The sequence below is a fragment of the Physcomitrium patens genome, chromosome 6, assembly GCF_059467195.1.
Source record: "Physcomitrium patens ecotype Gransden chromosome 6, ASM5946719v1, whole genome shotgun sequence".
Taxonomy (NCBI): domain Eukaryota; kingdom Viridiplantae; phylum Streptophyta; class Bryopsida; order Funariales; family Funariaceae; genus Physcomitrium; species Physcomitrium patens.
In genome coordinates, this window is record NC_143415.1 from 12,964,473 (window position 1) to 12,976,235 (window position 11,763).

At 41.4% G+C, this 11,763-nt stretch overlaps 2 protein-coding genes across 9 annotated transcripts; one reads left to right on the forward strand and one right to left on the reverse strand.

The window, feature by feature from the left end:
- The first annotated feature begins 360 nt into the window (after window positions 1-360).
- Window positions 361-5,380, forward strand: LOC112283818 (mRNA-decapping enzyme-like protein). Of its 4 annotated transcripts, XR_002970204.3 has the most exons (10): window positions 383-1,026; window positions 1,730-1,770; window positions 1,880-1,929; window positions 2,255-2,399; window positions 2,928-2,981; window positions 3,361-3,484; window positions 3,633-4,088; window positions 4,349-4,433; window positions 4,802-4,905; window positions 5,118-5,380. XR_002970204.3 is itself a non-coding variant. In XM_090251309.1 (9 exons), the coding sequence occupies exons 1-8, from the start codon at window positions 865-867 to the stop codon at window positions 4,403-4,405; spliced, it is 1,089 nt and encodes a 362-aa protein (XP_090107435.1). In that variant the 5' UTR covers window positions 361-864; the 3' UTR covers window positions 4,406-4,433; window positions 4,802-5,380. The 4 variants fall into 4 exon arrangements, 2 of the variants coding, with proteins under 2 accessions (XP_090107435.1, XP_090107436.1); XM_090251309.1 differs by having other exon boundaries at window positions 361-1,026; window positions 4,802-5,380; XR_016503366.1 differs by lacking the exon at window positions 1,730-1,770 and having other exon boundaries at window positions 364-1,026.
- Window positions 5,381-7,425: 2,045 nt separating this feature from the next.
- Window positions 7,426-11,359, reverse strand: LOC112283178 (glucan endo-1,3-beta-glucosidase 5). 5 transcript variants are annotated; one of them, XM_024521587.3, is made up of 4 exons: window positions 10,112-11,359; window positions 9,345-9,816; window positions 8,452-9,146; window positions 7,426-8,348 (listed from the first exon to the last, which is right to left on the reverse strand). In XM_024521587.3, the coding sequence occupies exons 2-4, from the start codon at window positions 9,710-9,712 to the stop codon at window positions 7,888-7,890; spliced, it is 1,524 nt and encodes a 507-aa protein (XP_024377355.1). In that variant the 5' UTR covers window positions 9,713-9,816; window positions 10,112-11,359; the 3' UTR covers window positions 7,426-7,887. The 5 variants fall into 5 exon arrangements, with proteins under 5 accessions (XP_024377355.1, XP_024377353.1, XP_024377354.1 ...); XM_024521585.3 differs by having other exon boundaries at window positions 9,345-9,819; XM_024521586.3 differs by having other exon boundaries at window positions 9,345-9,948.
- Between the last annotated feature and the right edge of the window lie 404 nt (window positions 11,360-11,763).

The window sequence follows — 11,763 nt, forward strand, 5'->3', positions numbered from 1 at the left end:
ATTCTCCACTAAAGTAATTAATTAATTAATCAATTAAGATATATTAAGTGCCCTCCCTCGTTCCCTCACCCAGTCACTTACTCCCCCTTGCTATAATAATATCATCCCGACATCCCATATCCTTGCAATACAATCCAGTTGTAATCAAGCATTTATTTTATTTTATTTTATTTTATTATAGTGATTGAAGCATAAAGTATTATGGTAATAATGGATTATTATTATTATTATTATTCTAATCAGCAATGAGGATGGGGATGATGATATTTTCTTTTTTTCCTCTCCTGTCAGACATTCGGGGAATTGGAAGCCATTAGGCTCCCAAGGCTACGTCCAAGTCTCCAAAGACCACCCATCTCAAGACCCGCCGCCCTTGCTCTTCGCTGCCCCTTCCTTCCTTCATTTGCTCAGTCCAGCTTCGCTTGCCATCTCGCTCTCTCCCTCTCGCGTTTGAATCATTCCTCGCTTCCTCGCTTGCTCGCACGCTCGCTAGCCTCCCCTGTAGCTCTCTCCTCCTGTTTACTACACCAACGCGTTTCTTATCGAAATCGTGTTACGGTTTTAGTGTAATAGTTCGGTAAGGACAAGTTTCGTGGAGGAGGAGTATCGTTCGTTCAATTCCGGAAATTAAATGTTAAGAAGAGTCGGACGAGGGGTGGAAGCCATCGTGGAGGAGGTTGTTGTGATTTTGCGTAGAGGCGTTGGAGTTTTGGTGTTGGAGTGGATCGAGGAGCGGGAGCGTGAGAGGGGGAAGCGTTGGAGTGGAGAGGGTTGGCCGTTTTATTTGTAGATTGTTGATTGTTAACAGGTTGTGGTGTTTTTTAAGACGGTGGGAGGGGGGAGAGTGAGTGAGAGCAGTTAGCGATGGCACAGAATGCGAAGCCTCTTCCTCCGCAGCTCGACCAGAACAGCACCAAGGAGCTTAATCTCACTGTCTTGCAGCGGACGGACCGGCATGTGGAGGATATCTTGACCACTGCCGCTCATGTCACCTTCTACCAGTTCAATTCGGATTCCAACCAATGGGTATGTTGCGGTTTCATGGTTTGCAGGGATTGTGGCGGAGCAGATTTTTGTGGAGGGATGTAGGACTATCTGCTCTGTTGTGCTTGTGTTAGCTTTACTCGAGGGGCGTTTTTATTCATGAGACGAAATCTGGATGGGTGGAGTGGGAGCAGAGGTCGCTCTGCGGGTTAGAGAGTTGATGAGTGGCGATGGCTTCAAAAATGGAAGATGATGTGTAATCACTGAATAGGCCGCGGGTTTTGAAGGAGGTGATCTAGCACTATTGTCTGTGTTGAGTAGGGCGTCCAAATGGTAGGTTAATTAGTGTGTTGACCTAGTCAGGTGCGGATGCTTTGAAGAATTCTAGCACAGTAACATGGGACTCCTATGTTATCCTGAGCGTTGAAGCCCTGTCTATGTGGTATCCACCTTCAGAGTGCTTTTTTCACCGCGAGTATGCCTGTGAGGAGTGTGTCGAGATGCTGCATATGCAGCAGAATGGACTTGTTAGGGTTCTGAGCGTATGTGGTGCGTTACATTGCGTCAGAGTGTGGAGTCGATGGTTAGATTGTCATTGTTAACAAAAGCACGAGGAGACTGATATGGTCTGAAACGCGATAACCTGCGTGGATCATTTTCTACTGGATGATAAATCCTTCTAGGTTTGAATTACAGTAGATGTCAGTCGATGCATTGATAATTTCTCCTCTATGTTTGATTCCAGAGTCGCAGGGAAGTGGAGGGTTCACTTTTTGTAGTGAAAAGGTGAGGATTCAGTACTCAGCTGTAGCATGTTCTGGTTTCGTATCATGCTGTTGTCTCGCTAGGGCGTTTTTGTGAGCTCGTCTGTGATGTGTTAAGATCTTTATTGCAGGCGATCCCAGCCACGGTTTCAGTTCATAGTGATGAATCGACGAAGTACAGGTAAGTTTTTATAGGAGTACAAGTGGAAAAGATTTTGGAATATTTTTGTTTTCTTTTTGTTAGACTCAGGGCTGTTGCTTTACATTCTGATCATCAAATGTGAGAACACAAGTTGTGAACACATGCTGGCTTGTAGTTTGGTTTCAATATATTGATATGTTGCCTGAGATATGATATGCACATTGGATATAGGAAAGTTACTTTCAGACCATAGGTAGCCAAAGTCACATGAGATGTGTAGTGGAGATTGCCCCTCATTTACATGAGTTTGGAAGGTCCCGTAACTGCGCTGTAACCCTTTTCTGGTTTGTCGAGTTGTGAGCAGACAATTTGGTGGAGAATCTATTGGGTGATTTTGAGTTCGAGGTACAAACTCCGTACATTCTGTACCGCAATGCCAATCAGGAAACAAATGCTATCTGGTTTTATTCTGCGCGGGAGTGTGAAGATGTTGCTAACCTTTTCCAGAGGTAATCTCAATACGTGTAGGTCTGTTTTCGGTGAAGTATTTCCTGGAAACTACTTAGCGGACGTCGTCTCTCACTTATTTTTCTTCTTTGTCTACTTATAGAGGTTTAGGCGAAGATAGTCATTACAGGAGTGTCTTAGTTCTGAGGCTGAGCTGCTATAACTCCCTGTAGAAGGCCAGTTTGTCTATACAATTACAGCATATCTATCGGTGTTTTTTGCAATATGTTCCTATTCAGGCGTGGATTTTGTTTAGGTGTAGTATAAAATGGATTCCCCCTTCCCCTTCCCCTACTGTTAGCTTTAAGAACTGGAATCGTCTATTGGTGTACACCTTTGGAAACTGAAGCAATTTAGTTGATGAAAATGGTTACCCGCGTGTGTTCTGTGTTTGTGAAAAGAATGATTGCATTATCTGGATAGGACCATCACAGGTAATGCAATACAAAGTGCACGAAGTTTCATGTTGTATGCGGGTAATTAATGAAGTTCCTGTGACTTATTTGAGCTTCAATATTGTGCTGCATCAGGATCATGAACGCCTTCTCAAAACTTCCTCCAAAACCAAGGTTAACTCCTCCAAGGTTTGCGCTTACTACAAATTTGTGCTGTATTGGCGTATCTGGATATGCACGAAGAACAATTTTATTTTTGGCTTATGTTTTGACTGGTTACAGCCAGGTTCTGGTCATGTATTCCATTCAGTTTGTTACGGTATGCAGCTTGTTAGATGTTGTATTTTAGGCCTGCTGGATTTGGCGCCTGACCTCCAAGGTTCTTTGCTTGGTTCATAGATGCAAGTTTCTTGTGCAATTATCCTGAATTTAACATTGTGCATGATAATGTACGAACTTGAGGTTTTATGTTTATAGTTGCCTGTTTCGTCTTTTACATTTGTGATTTCATGATGTTTGCTTTACCAGCTCGGGTAGTAATAGCTTGTATTACATGTACTTCTTACAGCTCAGAATTTACGGAACTTGAGGCCGTTCCAACATCATCCCATTTGGAAGGGCCATTGGAGCGTGGTCCTCTCGCATCTTCAGCTCTCCCTGAGACACAGGATGAGTCATTTGAGCGTTTCTTCGTATGCATCTTTTCCCTCTGTCATTTGCTGTAGACTATGAAGTTCTTTTTGATTGAGGTTACTCGTTTTGTACCAATGAAGCCGTCAAACATTGACAATTTCATTGTGTTTTATTGATACAACTCAATCTATCGTTGTGAATATGCAGCATAACACAGTGCGCAGCACTACACCTGATGCTATTCCCACAACAGCGTCTCGTCCTCCTGCAGCTCATTCATTACAATCGCGTACGGCTCCTGGAATAGCTTCTCATTCTCCATTGCCTATGCCATCTATAATCTCGCCATCAACCGCTTTACCCCTTACTTCTTTAGCACCATCTTCGGCCCTTGATACGCCTGATACCACTACTGGGATTCGTGCAACCCTCATAAAGCCATCTTTCTTTGTTCCTCCACCTCTAACCTCAGCACCCATTACCGCAAGCGCTTCTAGTGCTCCTCCAGTTCCTTCTACAGCTCCTGTAAAACCTTCACATGGCGCTCCATTGCTTCAACCCTTTCCTCCTGCAAATCCTCCACTTTCGCTTGCCCCATCTGTGCAGTACAATGTACCAATAACCAGGGATGGAGTTCGAGAAGCACTTAATCGCCTGGTCAAGGTAAAACTTCCTGCAGCGTTGAAAGCTGTTAGTTGCTTTGAGATAGATTTGTTTGTCGCCAGGATGTTCCTTGTGAATGTTGTGGGGAAATTTAAATTCTCTGTTTTATGACCATGTACTTATAAAGTGCACGGGTTTATTTTTTTATTGATTGATTTATTATTTTTGTTTTCCACCCGGGAAGAATTTGCTTTCCTCAGTTCACTGGGGAGTTTATGTTTCTTAGAACTGAATGCTGATTTGAGGATATGGTTGTGCAGAGCGAGCAATTCATAGACATGGTGTACCGAGAGATGATGCATGCGCACAGTGTCTGATGCATTGGAAGTATCGAGGCATGATAAGGTTTTCCCTGACTGTATGCCTGTGAAGATTCCAGAGAACGTTTGGGCTCTCTCACGTTTGGACTTTAATGTGCTGTAGTCTTTATAGGGTTCACTATAGCATGAAGAAGTTGCTATTTACCGAGCTGTATTATGGCTTTAAGAAGTGTTTTGCCTTTTGTGCCCCAATTGAAGTACATATTTGGAAGATTGAGAGCATCTGAGCTTGTGCAGCTGTTTGGAACAGTTTTGTTGATGCTGAAAAATGTGTATGAATAAGTATGGTATTTTTATGCTATGTACCGAAACGAGGACCTCGGGAGCACCTTGTGAATATGTGACAGTTGGCCTATATCAGTCGTAACAGTTTGTCTCTCTGTGAATCGACAGTTAAAATCTGTGCTACAAAAGCTATTGATATAATCCAAACTGGCTGTGTCGACATCGAGCACAAAGATCCTGTGGATAAAATATCTGAACGTTCATCAATTGATGTAAGTGGAGCAATCAAGGATGGGGTAAAAGCATTAAACCCCGCTAGCGGCATGATCGTCCTTCAGCACTGCAAATATGTTTTCTTGTTTTTTGTTCTTCTTATTTCTTTCTAATTTTGTTTTCTATAATCCTATCCTCTCATTTCTGGTTGCTCACCTGCTAGATGCGAACAGACCCTTTTTCATGTGGATCATGCTCTTCTATTGTACAGATAGGCATCACGAATTAGCTCGTTTCGGCACCTCTGTCAACAACGTACGGTTTTGTGGCACATCGTAGAATGGTAGTCAAACATTAAATGAGCTTCAGAGCATTTAAAACGTAGTAATTATTTGTTATCAAGTAATGAATGTCCATTATAAACTTGTTCTATAAGTAACTTTCCTCCTTCGGTACATGAGTAAATTCAAGCGACGGAGTGAGTTCCGGTCTCAGTTTTGATATTTACATAGTAAAGATAGAAATTGTTTTCTATTTCTTGCATTGAATGGCTTTGTTGACTTCTGAAAAGGTTATGGAGAATTTGACGATATATATATATATATATATATATATTATATTTGTTACTAAAATCCACATGTAGCTTTGAACAATTTATGTCATTGATTACGATTAAGAGCACTTGAATAATATTTATTATGGTAAGTTTACCAAAGTATATGACATAGAATAGTAATAATAATTTTAAAATAAAAAATAACTATTTAATGTCTTCCTTAGGATTTCTTTTTATGGTGTGCTTAAAGTGAATTGTAGCATTTTTATTTGTAAAGTAAGAAACTTAAGTAAAGTATTTAAAGTACATAAATAAGATTTTGTAAAGAGGGTTTAATTTGTTGCATTAAAAAAGTTATTACAACCACTTGTTGAATTAAATACCAATAATAAATATGAAATAGAAAAAATCTTACATTTTAGATAATGCCAAAATAAATTAGAATATTTTGAATATTAGTGCAAATATAATATTAGTAAGTATATATTAGAATTGTTTGATTATTTTTCTAATTTATATATATAATAACATCTCTCCAATTCAAGAACTAACTAGTGACACTAATATAATATGAAATAGTAAGAAGCAAATTAAAGAACCAAGTTTTTTGTAATTTCAAATGATGGAGAATTAATAGCAAGTGGATTCATTCTAAAAACTAACATTTGTAAAGAAACTATGTGGATTGTCATCAATTTTTAGATTGGTATGCCAAATGATATCTAAAATGGTTGTTTTTTTTTTTAAAGTAGTTATAAAAATCTTAATAATCATCAAATAATTATGTAGTTTTTTGGTCCAAGTGTAGAACAAATTAAATGGTTCATAGAGCTTATTAATTACTTTTGTGTAAAGCATAGATAAGATTTTTTGAAACATAATATTTTATACATTCCAAAAAATTTCAAACTATGAAGCAGCTAAACTATTCATTTATTTTTTGCAAATTTTGTTTTTAAGAGAAAATAAAATTTTAATCATTAGCTTTTTAAGTGAATAAAATTATGTATAAGTAGATAATTCATATTTTAGATAGAAAATATTTCTCTCATGTATAACAATAATATTTGGATATGTATTGAATCTATGTGCATTTATTTATATTTATAATACCAATAAGAAATAAAACATGTTTTAGAGACCAAAACTTCTTTTAAGTTTTTTTTTTTTTTTCTTATTAGAATATAAAACTAAAATGTCTCAATTATAACAAATATATATATATATATATATATTAAGTCTATGCATAGAGAAGAAAGCAAGAAGCTATAACTTTCAAATCCTTTGATTAGTTGAAGTTGAGAAGCCTCACTTAATATCTTTAAAGTACTTCTAATGTCACCTCAATTTTTGTTAATACCATCACAACACACCATCTTCTACACATATATATTTTTTGATTTTTTAATAAATTTTAAAATGTTTATTTTATATGATTTAAAATTATAATTATTTAATTTTTAAATATTAACATAAAGATTTGATGAAATAGAAAAAACCCAAATAATTATGTTGAGCATGTAGCAAATTGTCATGGCAGTGACAAATTATAGTAACATGTGCAATACCCATTTTTTATATTGAAATTAAAAAAGTATTTTAGTACCTGTTGTTACATATTATGGAATGCTGTCTCTAAAAACAGACTTTGAAATGAGAGTTTGTTCTCCAAGCAAGTTACTTTTGTACAACTTTTGTACCACAGTTTTTCAAAATGAACTTCTAGGATAATAACTCCTTTCAATGCAATATTGATTAATCAATTTAACAAATTCAGAAAATTTGGATACCCACTCACACCAAATGGTATATAATAATCCATTACTTAAAACATATCCTTTTTGCATATCTTTAACTTATTCCTTCTATTTACAACCATCGTAACCTCACCAACTTGACCATAAACTTTCTTTATGTTTTGTGTGACCACTCATCACTGCATGATTAGCACAATTCCATCATGAAATGATAGTTTTTTGTGAATTACCATTCTAGAAAATAGTAATCCTTAAATAGGACATAATTTGTGAAACATGGAGCCAAAAAAATTACAAATTAAAATACACCATTACAAAAACAAGCCACAACATTTTAAATTTTCCGCTTTGTAATAATAGTCAAAAAGGCTAAGTGGAACATTTCCTATTCACCGTGCATTTCAAATCATACCCACCGAAATCGCTCACACCAGGATCAGAACTAGAAAAAAGCTCAACCTCAGAACGGTGGATCAACTTCCAGCTGATAAAAACATCGACAGACCTTGGGTGCATAAAATACATTACAATCAATTGAATGGGATCCAGAACAAAAATCGAAAACCAGAAAACAAAAAAATAAAAAAAACTCAAAAAATTGATGGGATGGCACCATCTGAGGTCCTTGACAGATTTTGAGTGAGAGAGAGAGAGAGAAAGAGAAAGGGGAAAAAAAAAAAAAAAAAAAAAAAAAAACGGAACCATTCCTTGCAAAACTTCGACAGGGTTTAGGGGAAAAGGGACGCAACAATGGCAGCAGCGGCGATGGAGATCAGTATTCTCAAGCTGGGAAGGGGCGACGACGTCGATGCGGCGCTGCGACCGGCAGATCCTGGTGCAGAAGGCGTGGAGGTGGAAGATTCCGCGACCCCAATCACGAATTTGCAGGAGCCGACAGACGGATCGGTGGTGACCACCTGGGCCAGGCCTTGGAAATCACACGCCGACTTGAGCTGGTTGTTGAATTGGTAATACTGATTGAAGGCGTAGGACGCGTTCTGTTGCAGTGTCAAGCCGCTGCACGATCCTCCAGTCGTCAAAGGTGTGCAGTCGGCGCGAGAGCATGCGTAGTCGAGGTTGGCTGGCAATGTGGACAAGTCCTTGATGGGGTTCAACACGCACCATTGACTTGGGTAGTAAGGTACATTTTGAGCTCCGATGAGCCTTGTTTGAGTGCCGCTGACACCACCTGCAGGTACTCGCAAAAACATTTTGTCAGGATGACTTACATGACAACTTTGAATTCGAGTTTCGTTGGACAGTTGGTAAGCTGCGTGGAGAAATTGAAGTACCTGTGAGGTCGAGAAGGTACTTGACGGATCCATCGAAATTGAAGACACCCCAATGTCGTTCAAAATTACCCGGCAGCGTGCTCTTCGCATTCTCATCGAGCAGACTGAAAACATAGGCTTCCAGTTTGCCAGGGCGAAGTGGCGTGCCCTTCCCGCTCTCTACGTGATTCACAAGCTGCTGGTTGAATTTCTGAGCTAGGGTTATGTTGGCATAAGCGTTGCCGTCTGTCGGCCAGCCAATCTCGCCCACACTCACCACCATGTTGGGGTAGCCCGCGGTGACTAAGGCACTCACCACACCGTCATAGCTAGCGTCAAAGACATTGTCATACGTTTTCGTCCCATCCACGAGGGGTGTACTGTACCCCGAGAAGAATGCGTAGTCGATGGGGAAATTGGTCCCAAGAACCAAGCTCAGAAATGGATACAGGTTGACAACGAAGGGAGATTTTGTGCTGTCCAATGCTTGAGCAATGTTCAACATGATTGGTGCGAGGTCGGACCGAAATGTTTGTTGCGACGGAAGAGGGTTGTTGCTCAAAATGTCTGCATTACAAGGCACCACGGCCTTCACTGTCTCCGCAAGCCCTGCTGCCGCTAGCGCTGCTTGTACATTTTTTAGAGCTGGGTATGTCACGTCGGTAAATTTCCCATTATAGCCGTTCAGGAATGGTTCATTTCCGACTGCTACATACCTGCCACGAGAAGAACGTTCCAATTTCAATCGCCAGACTTCAGATTAGAGATGCGCGCTCGAAGTTCGTCTCCCCGAGCACGACTTCAATTCTATTGGTTCTGTACTGCCCACTCCAAATCTAAACGATTTCTTCAGGAGTATCATGTCAGCATGAAAAGAGCTCAACTGAGTGCAAAGTAGTAAAGAAAGCACGTACTTTATATTGACACCACCACTACCGAGGTGCGCAGTGACGTTCTGCTTAACCCAAGCAGCCGCTGCGTCTGTCCCCGCAGCCATAGCCGCAAGCATGTCATTAGTGATTGCGACCATGACCTCTAGGTTTGTCCCCCGCATGGACTCAATTACATTTGGATCCGCATCGAAGAGTTTTACCTTGGCGAAATTGTTATCCTGTAGCAGCTTCACCACGATGTTGTTGGGGAGCGGGTCGTGAGAGATCGTCCCCCAGTTCACCCCAAGCTCACCATTTCCTTTTCCTAACTGCCATCCTGTTATGCACAGCAATACCACTGCTGCAACGCGTGCGAAAGCTAAAGCCTGCCTCCCCGCCACCGCCACCATACTGCCGATTCAATCGTGGTCTTTACTCTCAACAACACACTCGACACCCCGTAGCCAACAATCTGTCGACCTGGACAGATTGCCCTTAGGGAGATCTGGAACACCTGCTGCAGGAAATGGTCCACAGAAGCAGCTCAGATCGTGCCTTCTGAGCTATGTCTCGGCGACACCCAACCCAAGATCCCGCACCATACATCCTCTCCCATTCCTAAGCTGCAGTTTCCCCACCTCCACAACTGCATACGCAAACCAATTCTTACTTGACCTCAATCAGTTCACTCTGATGGCACCCAGTTATCCTAATAGGGCATCTTTTCAGAAAGCTCACCGCTACACATACACAAAATGAGTTGAGGTTGTCCAAGATAACCAAGAAAACTGTTCCAGTAGGGCAAGTACCGGTGGACTGTGACGCCAGGAGCCAAGCCGCTGAGGTGACGGTGCACGTAGATTGCGACGGGCATCCAGCATGGGCTGAAGAACCGGAAGAACGTCTTCTGATTCAACTCCGCACTGTTGCTGAAACTAACCACAATTGGAGCAACGTTCATGCACAGAACTAATTCCTGAGAACGACAACGACGATGAAGGGGTTGTTCTTTGCCAGGCCTCTCCTCTGTCCGTCTGCCAGCTCTCCAGCGTGGAGCCTGTTCCACCTCCCAAGTTCTCAAAATTGAAACATATGCGCGCAAATATGCTATTTGATTACTACTCACGTGTTAGCCATCCTCCACTTAAATTTGCTTTGATTTGGCCATCGTTTTTACTGCCTGGCAAGCCCATCCATCACTGCATCGGTTGGATTGGGCCGTTCGACGGTCTGCAGTGACGAGCAGACAAAACGACACTCATTAACTCAAACTCGACCTCTTTTCCTACACCATCCAATTAGTTTGATAAGGAATCCGACCTTGAAATACCATATTGCAATTTCAGTACCACTGGGCTGTTGGGCTCGGACTAAATTGCACCCAATCAAATCAATCAATCAATCAATCAGTCATTCCGATCTCCACACTTTCTCCCCACAACTGAGTTTAACCCTCCCCCTAGTTTGCCTTCCCTCACAACCCTACATCAATGCTTTTGTGTGCGTTTTCAACTTCGATTCTTCGGCATAGGTCCAGGTATAGGTAGATCATGGAATACCGCATTAACATTAAAATTTTAGAGGAACATCGCACGAACTCCTAGTCACAGCTCTCTTCCAAGGGTCCACAGTGCCGGCAGCAACCTTTCTGCGATGCCTACCAGTACGACACTTGGAAAGAAATCCCGGTATGGATGGTATTATTGACTCACAAAAAGAGGGTGCGGAGTTCGGTGTACACACACAATTCCCTCGAGGAAGCAAACACCGGTAGTCAGAGTGACCGCCTTTGCTGGGCCACGGCCATCAGCAGCATTTCTTGCCACGAAATGGGGGAAAAATAAAAAAAATAAAAAAATAAAACGAAACTGTGGAAATGCATTCAGAAGTCACACAAGAAGAGATGAAACCCATCAGGATGGATCCAATCACTGAATGCATCCGTTTGCGGTGCAGACGATAAATCCGCGGTAGAGGACCCGTTCCAAGTCCCGAATTCCGCCATCCCCCCATGTATCTGCACAACAACAGCTTTGGTCGTCTGTGGATCTGAAGCCTGATTTCGGCACCTCAGATTACATAATATAACATACCCTTCTTTCCTTTCCTTCCTGGCACCGTGCCGGTTGTAACGTGGTGGTCACAGCTACACTCCAGCCAGGCTCTCTCTCCCTCGCATGTTTGTTTGTTTATTGGTTTAGGGTTCACAGTTTAGGGCTTCCCTTCACTTCACTTCATTTCACATCACTTCACTGCTTGAGTTCGTTGTCGACGTACTAAGGGGGGGGGGGTGTTTTTGGGGTATTGATTGGGTTCATGTTGTGGAGGGAGATTCTCTGGTAGTGAATGAGATCGTGGTTTAATTAATTAGTCAATGGAGCTCCGTTAGTTGTCCTGGTTTGGTTTGACCAGTTTTGGGACGGTAATCTCGGAGACCTCCCAACCCTACCCCCCCCCCCTT

What these genes read in the sequence shown, in the direction of transcription:
- LOC112283818 (XM_090251309.1), top strand. Translation starts at nt 865, where the DNA reads ATGGCACAGAATGCGAAGCCTCTTCCTCCGCAGCTCGACCAGAACAGC. An exon ending in ATTCGGATTCCAACCAATGG is followed by an intron (nt 1,027 to 1,729) that starts GTATGTTGCGGT and finishes GTTTGATTCCAG; the next exon opens with AGTCGCAGGGAAGTGGAGGG. An exon ending in CCAAGGTTAACTCCTCCAAG is followed by an intron (nt 2,982 to 3,360) that starts GTTTGCGCTTAC and finishes TACTTCTTACAG; the next exon opens with CTCAGAATTTACGGAACTTG.
- LOC112283178 (XM_024521587.3), bottom strand. Translation starts at nt 9,712, where the DNA reads ATGGTGGCGGTGGCGGGGAGGCAGGCTTTAGCTTTCGCACGCGTTGCA. An exon ending in AGTGGTGGTGTCAATATAAA is followed by an intron (nt 9,147 to 9,344) that starts GTACGTGCTTTC and finishes TTCTCGTGGCAG; the next exon opens with GTATGTAGCAGTCGGAAATG. An exon ending in GTACCTTCTCGACCTCACAG is followed by an intron (nt 8,349 to 8,451) that starts GTACTTCAATTT and finishes GAGTACCTGCAG; the next exon opens with GTGGTGTCAGCGGCACTCAA.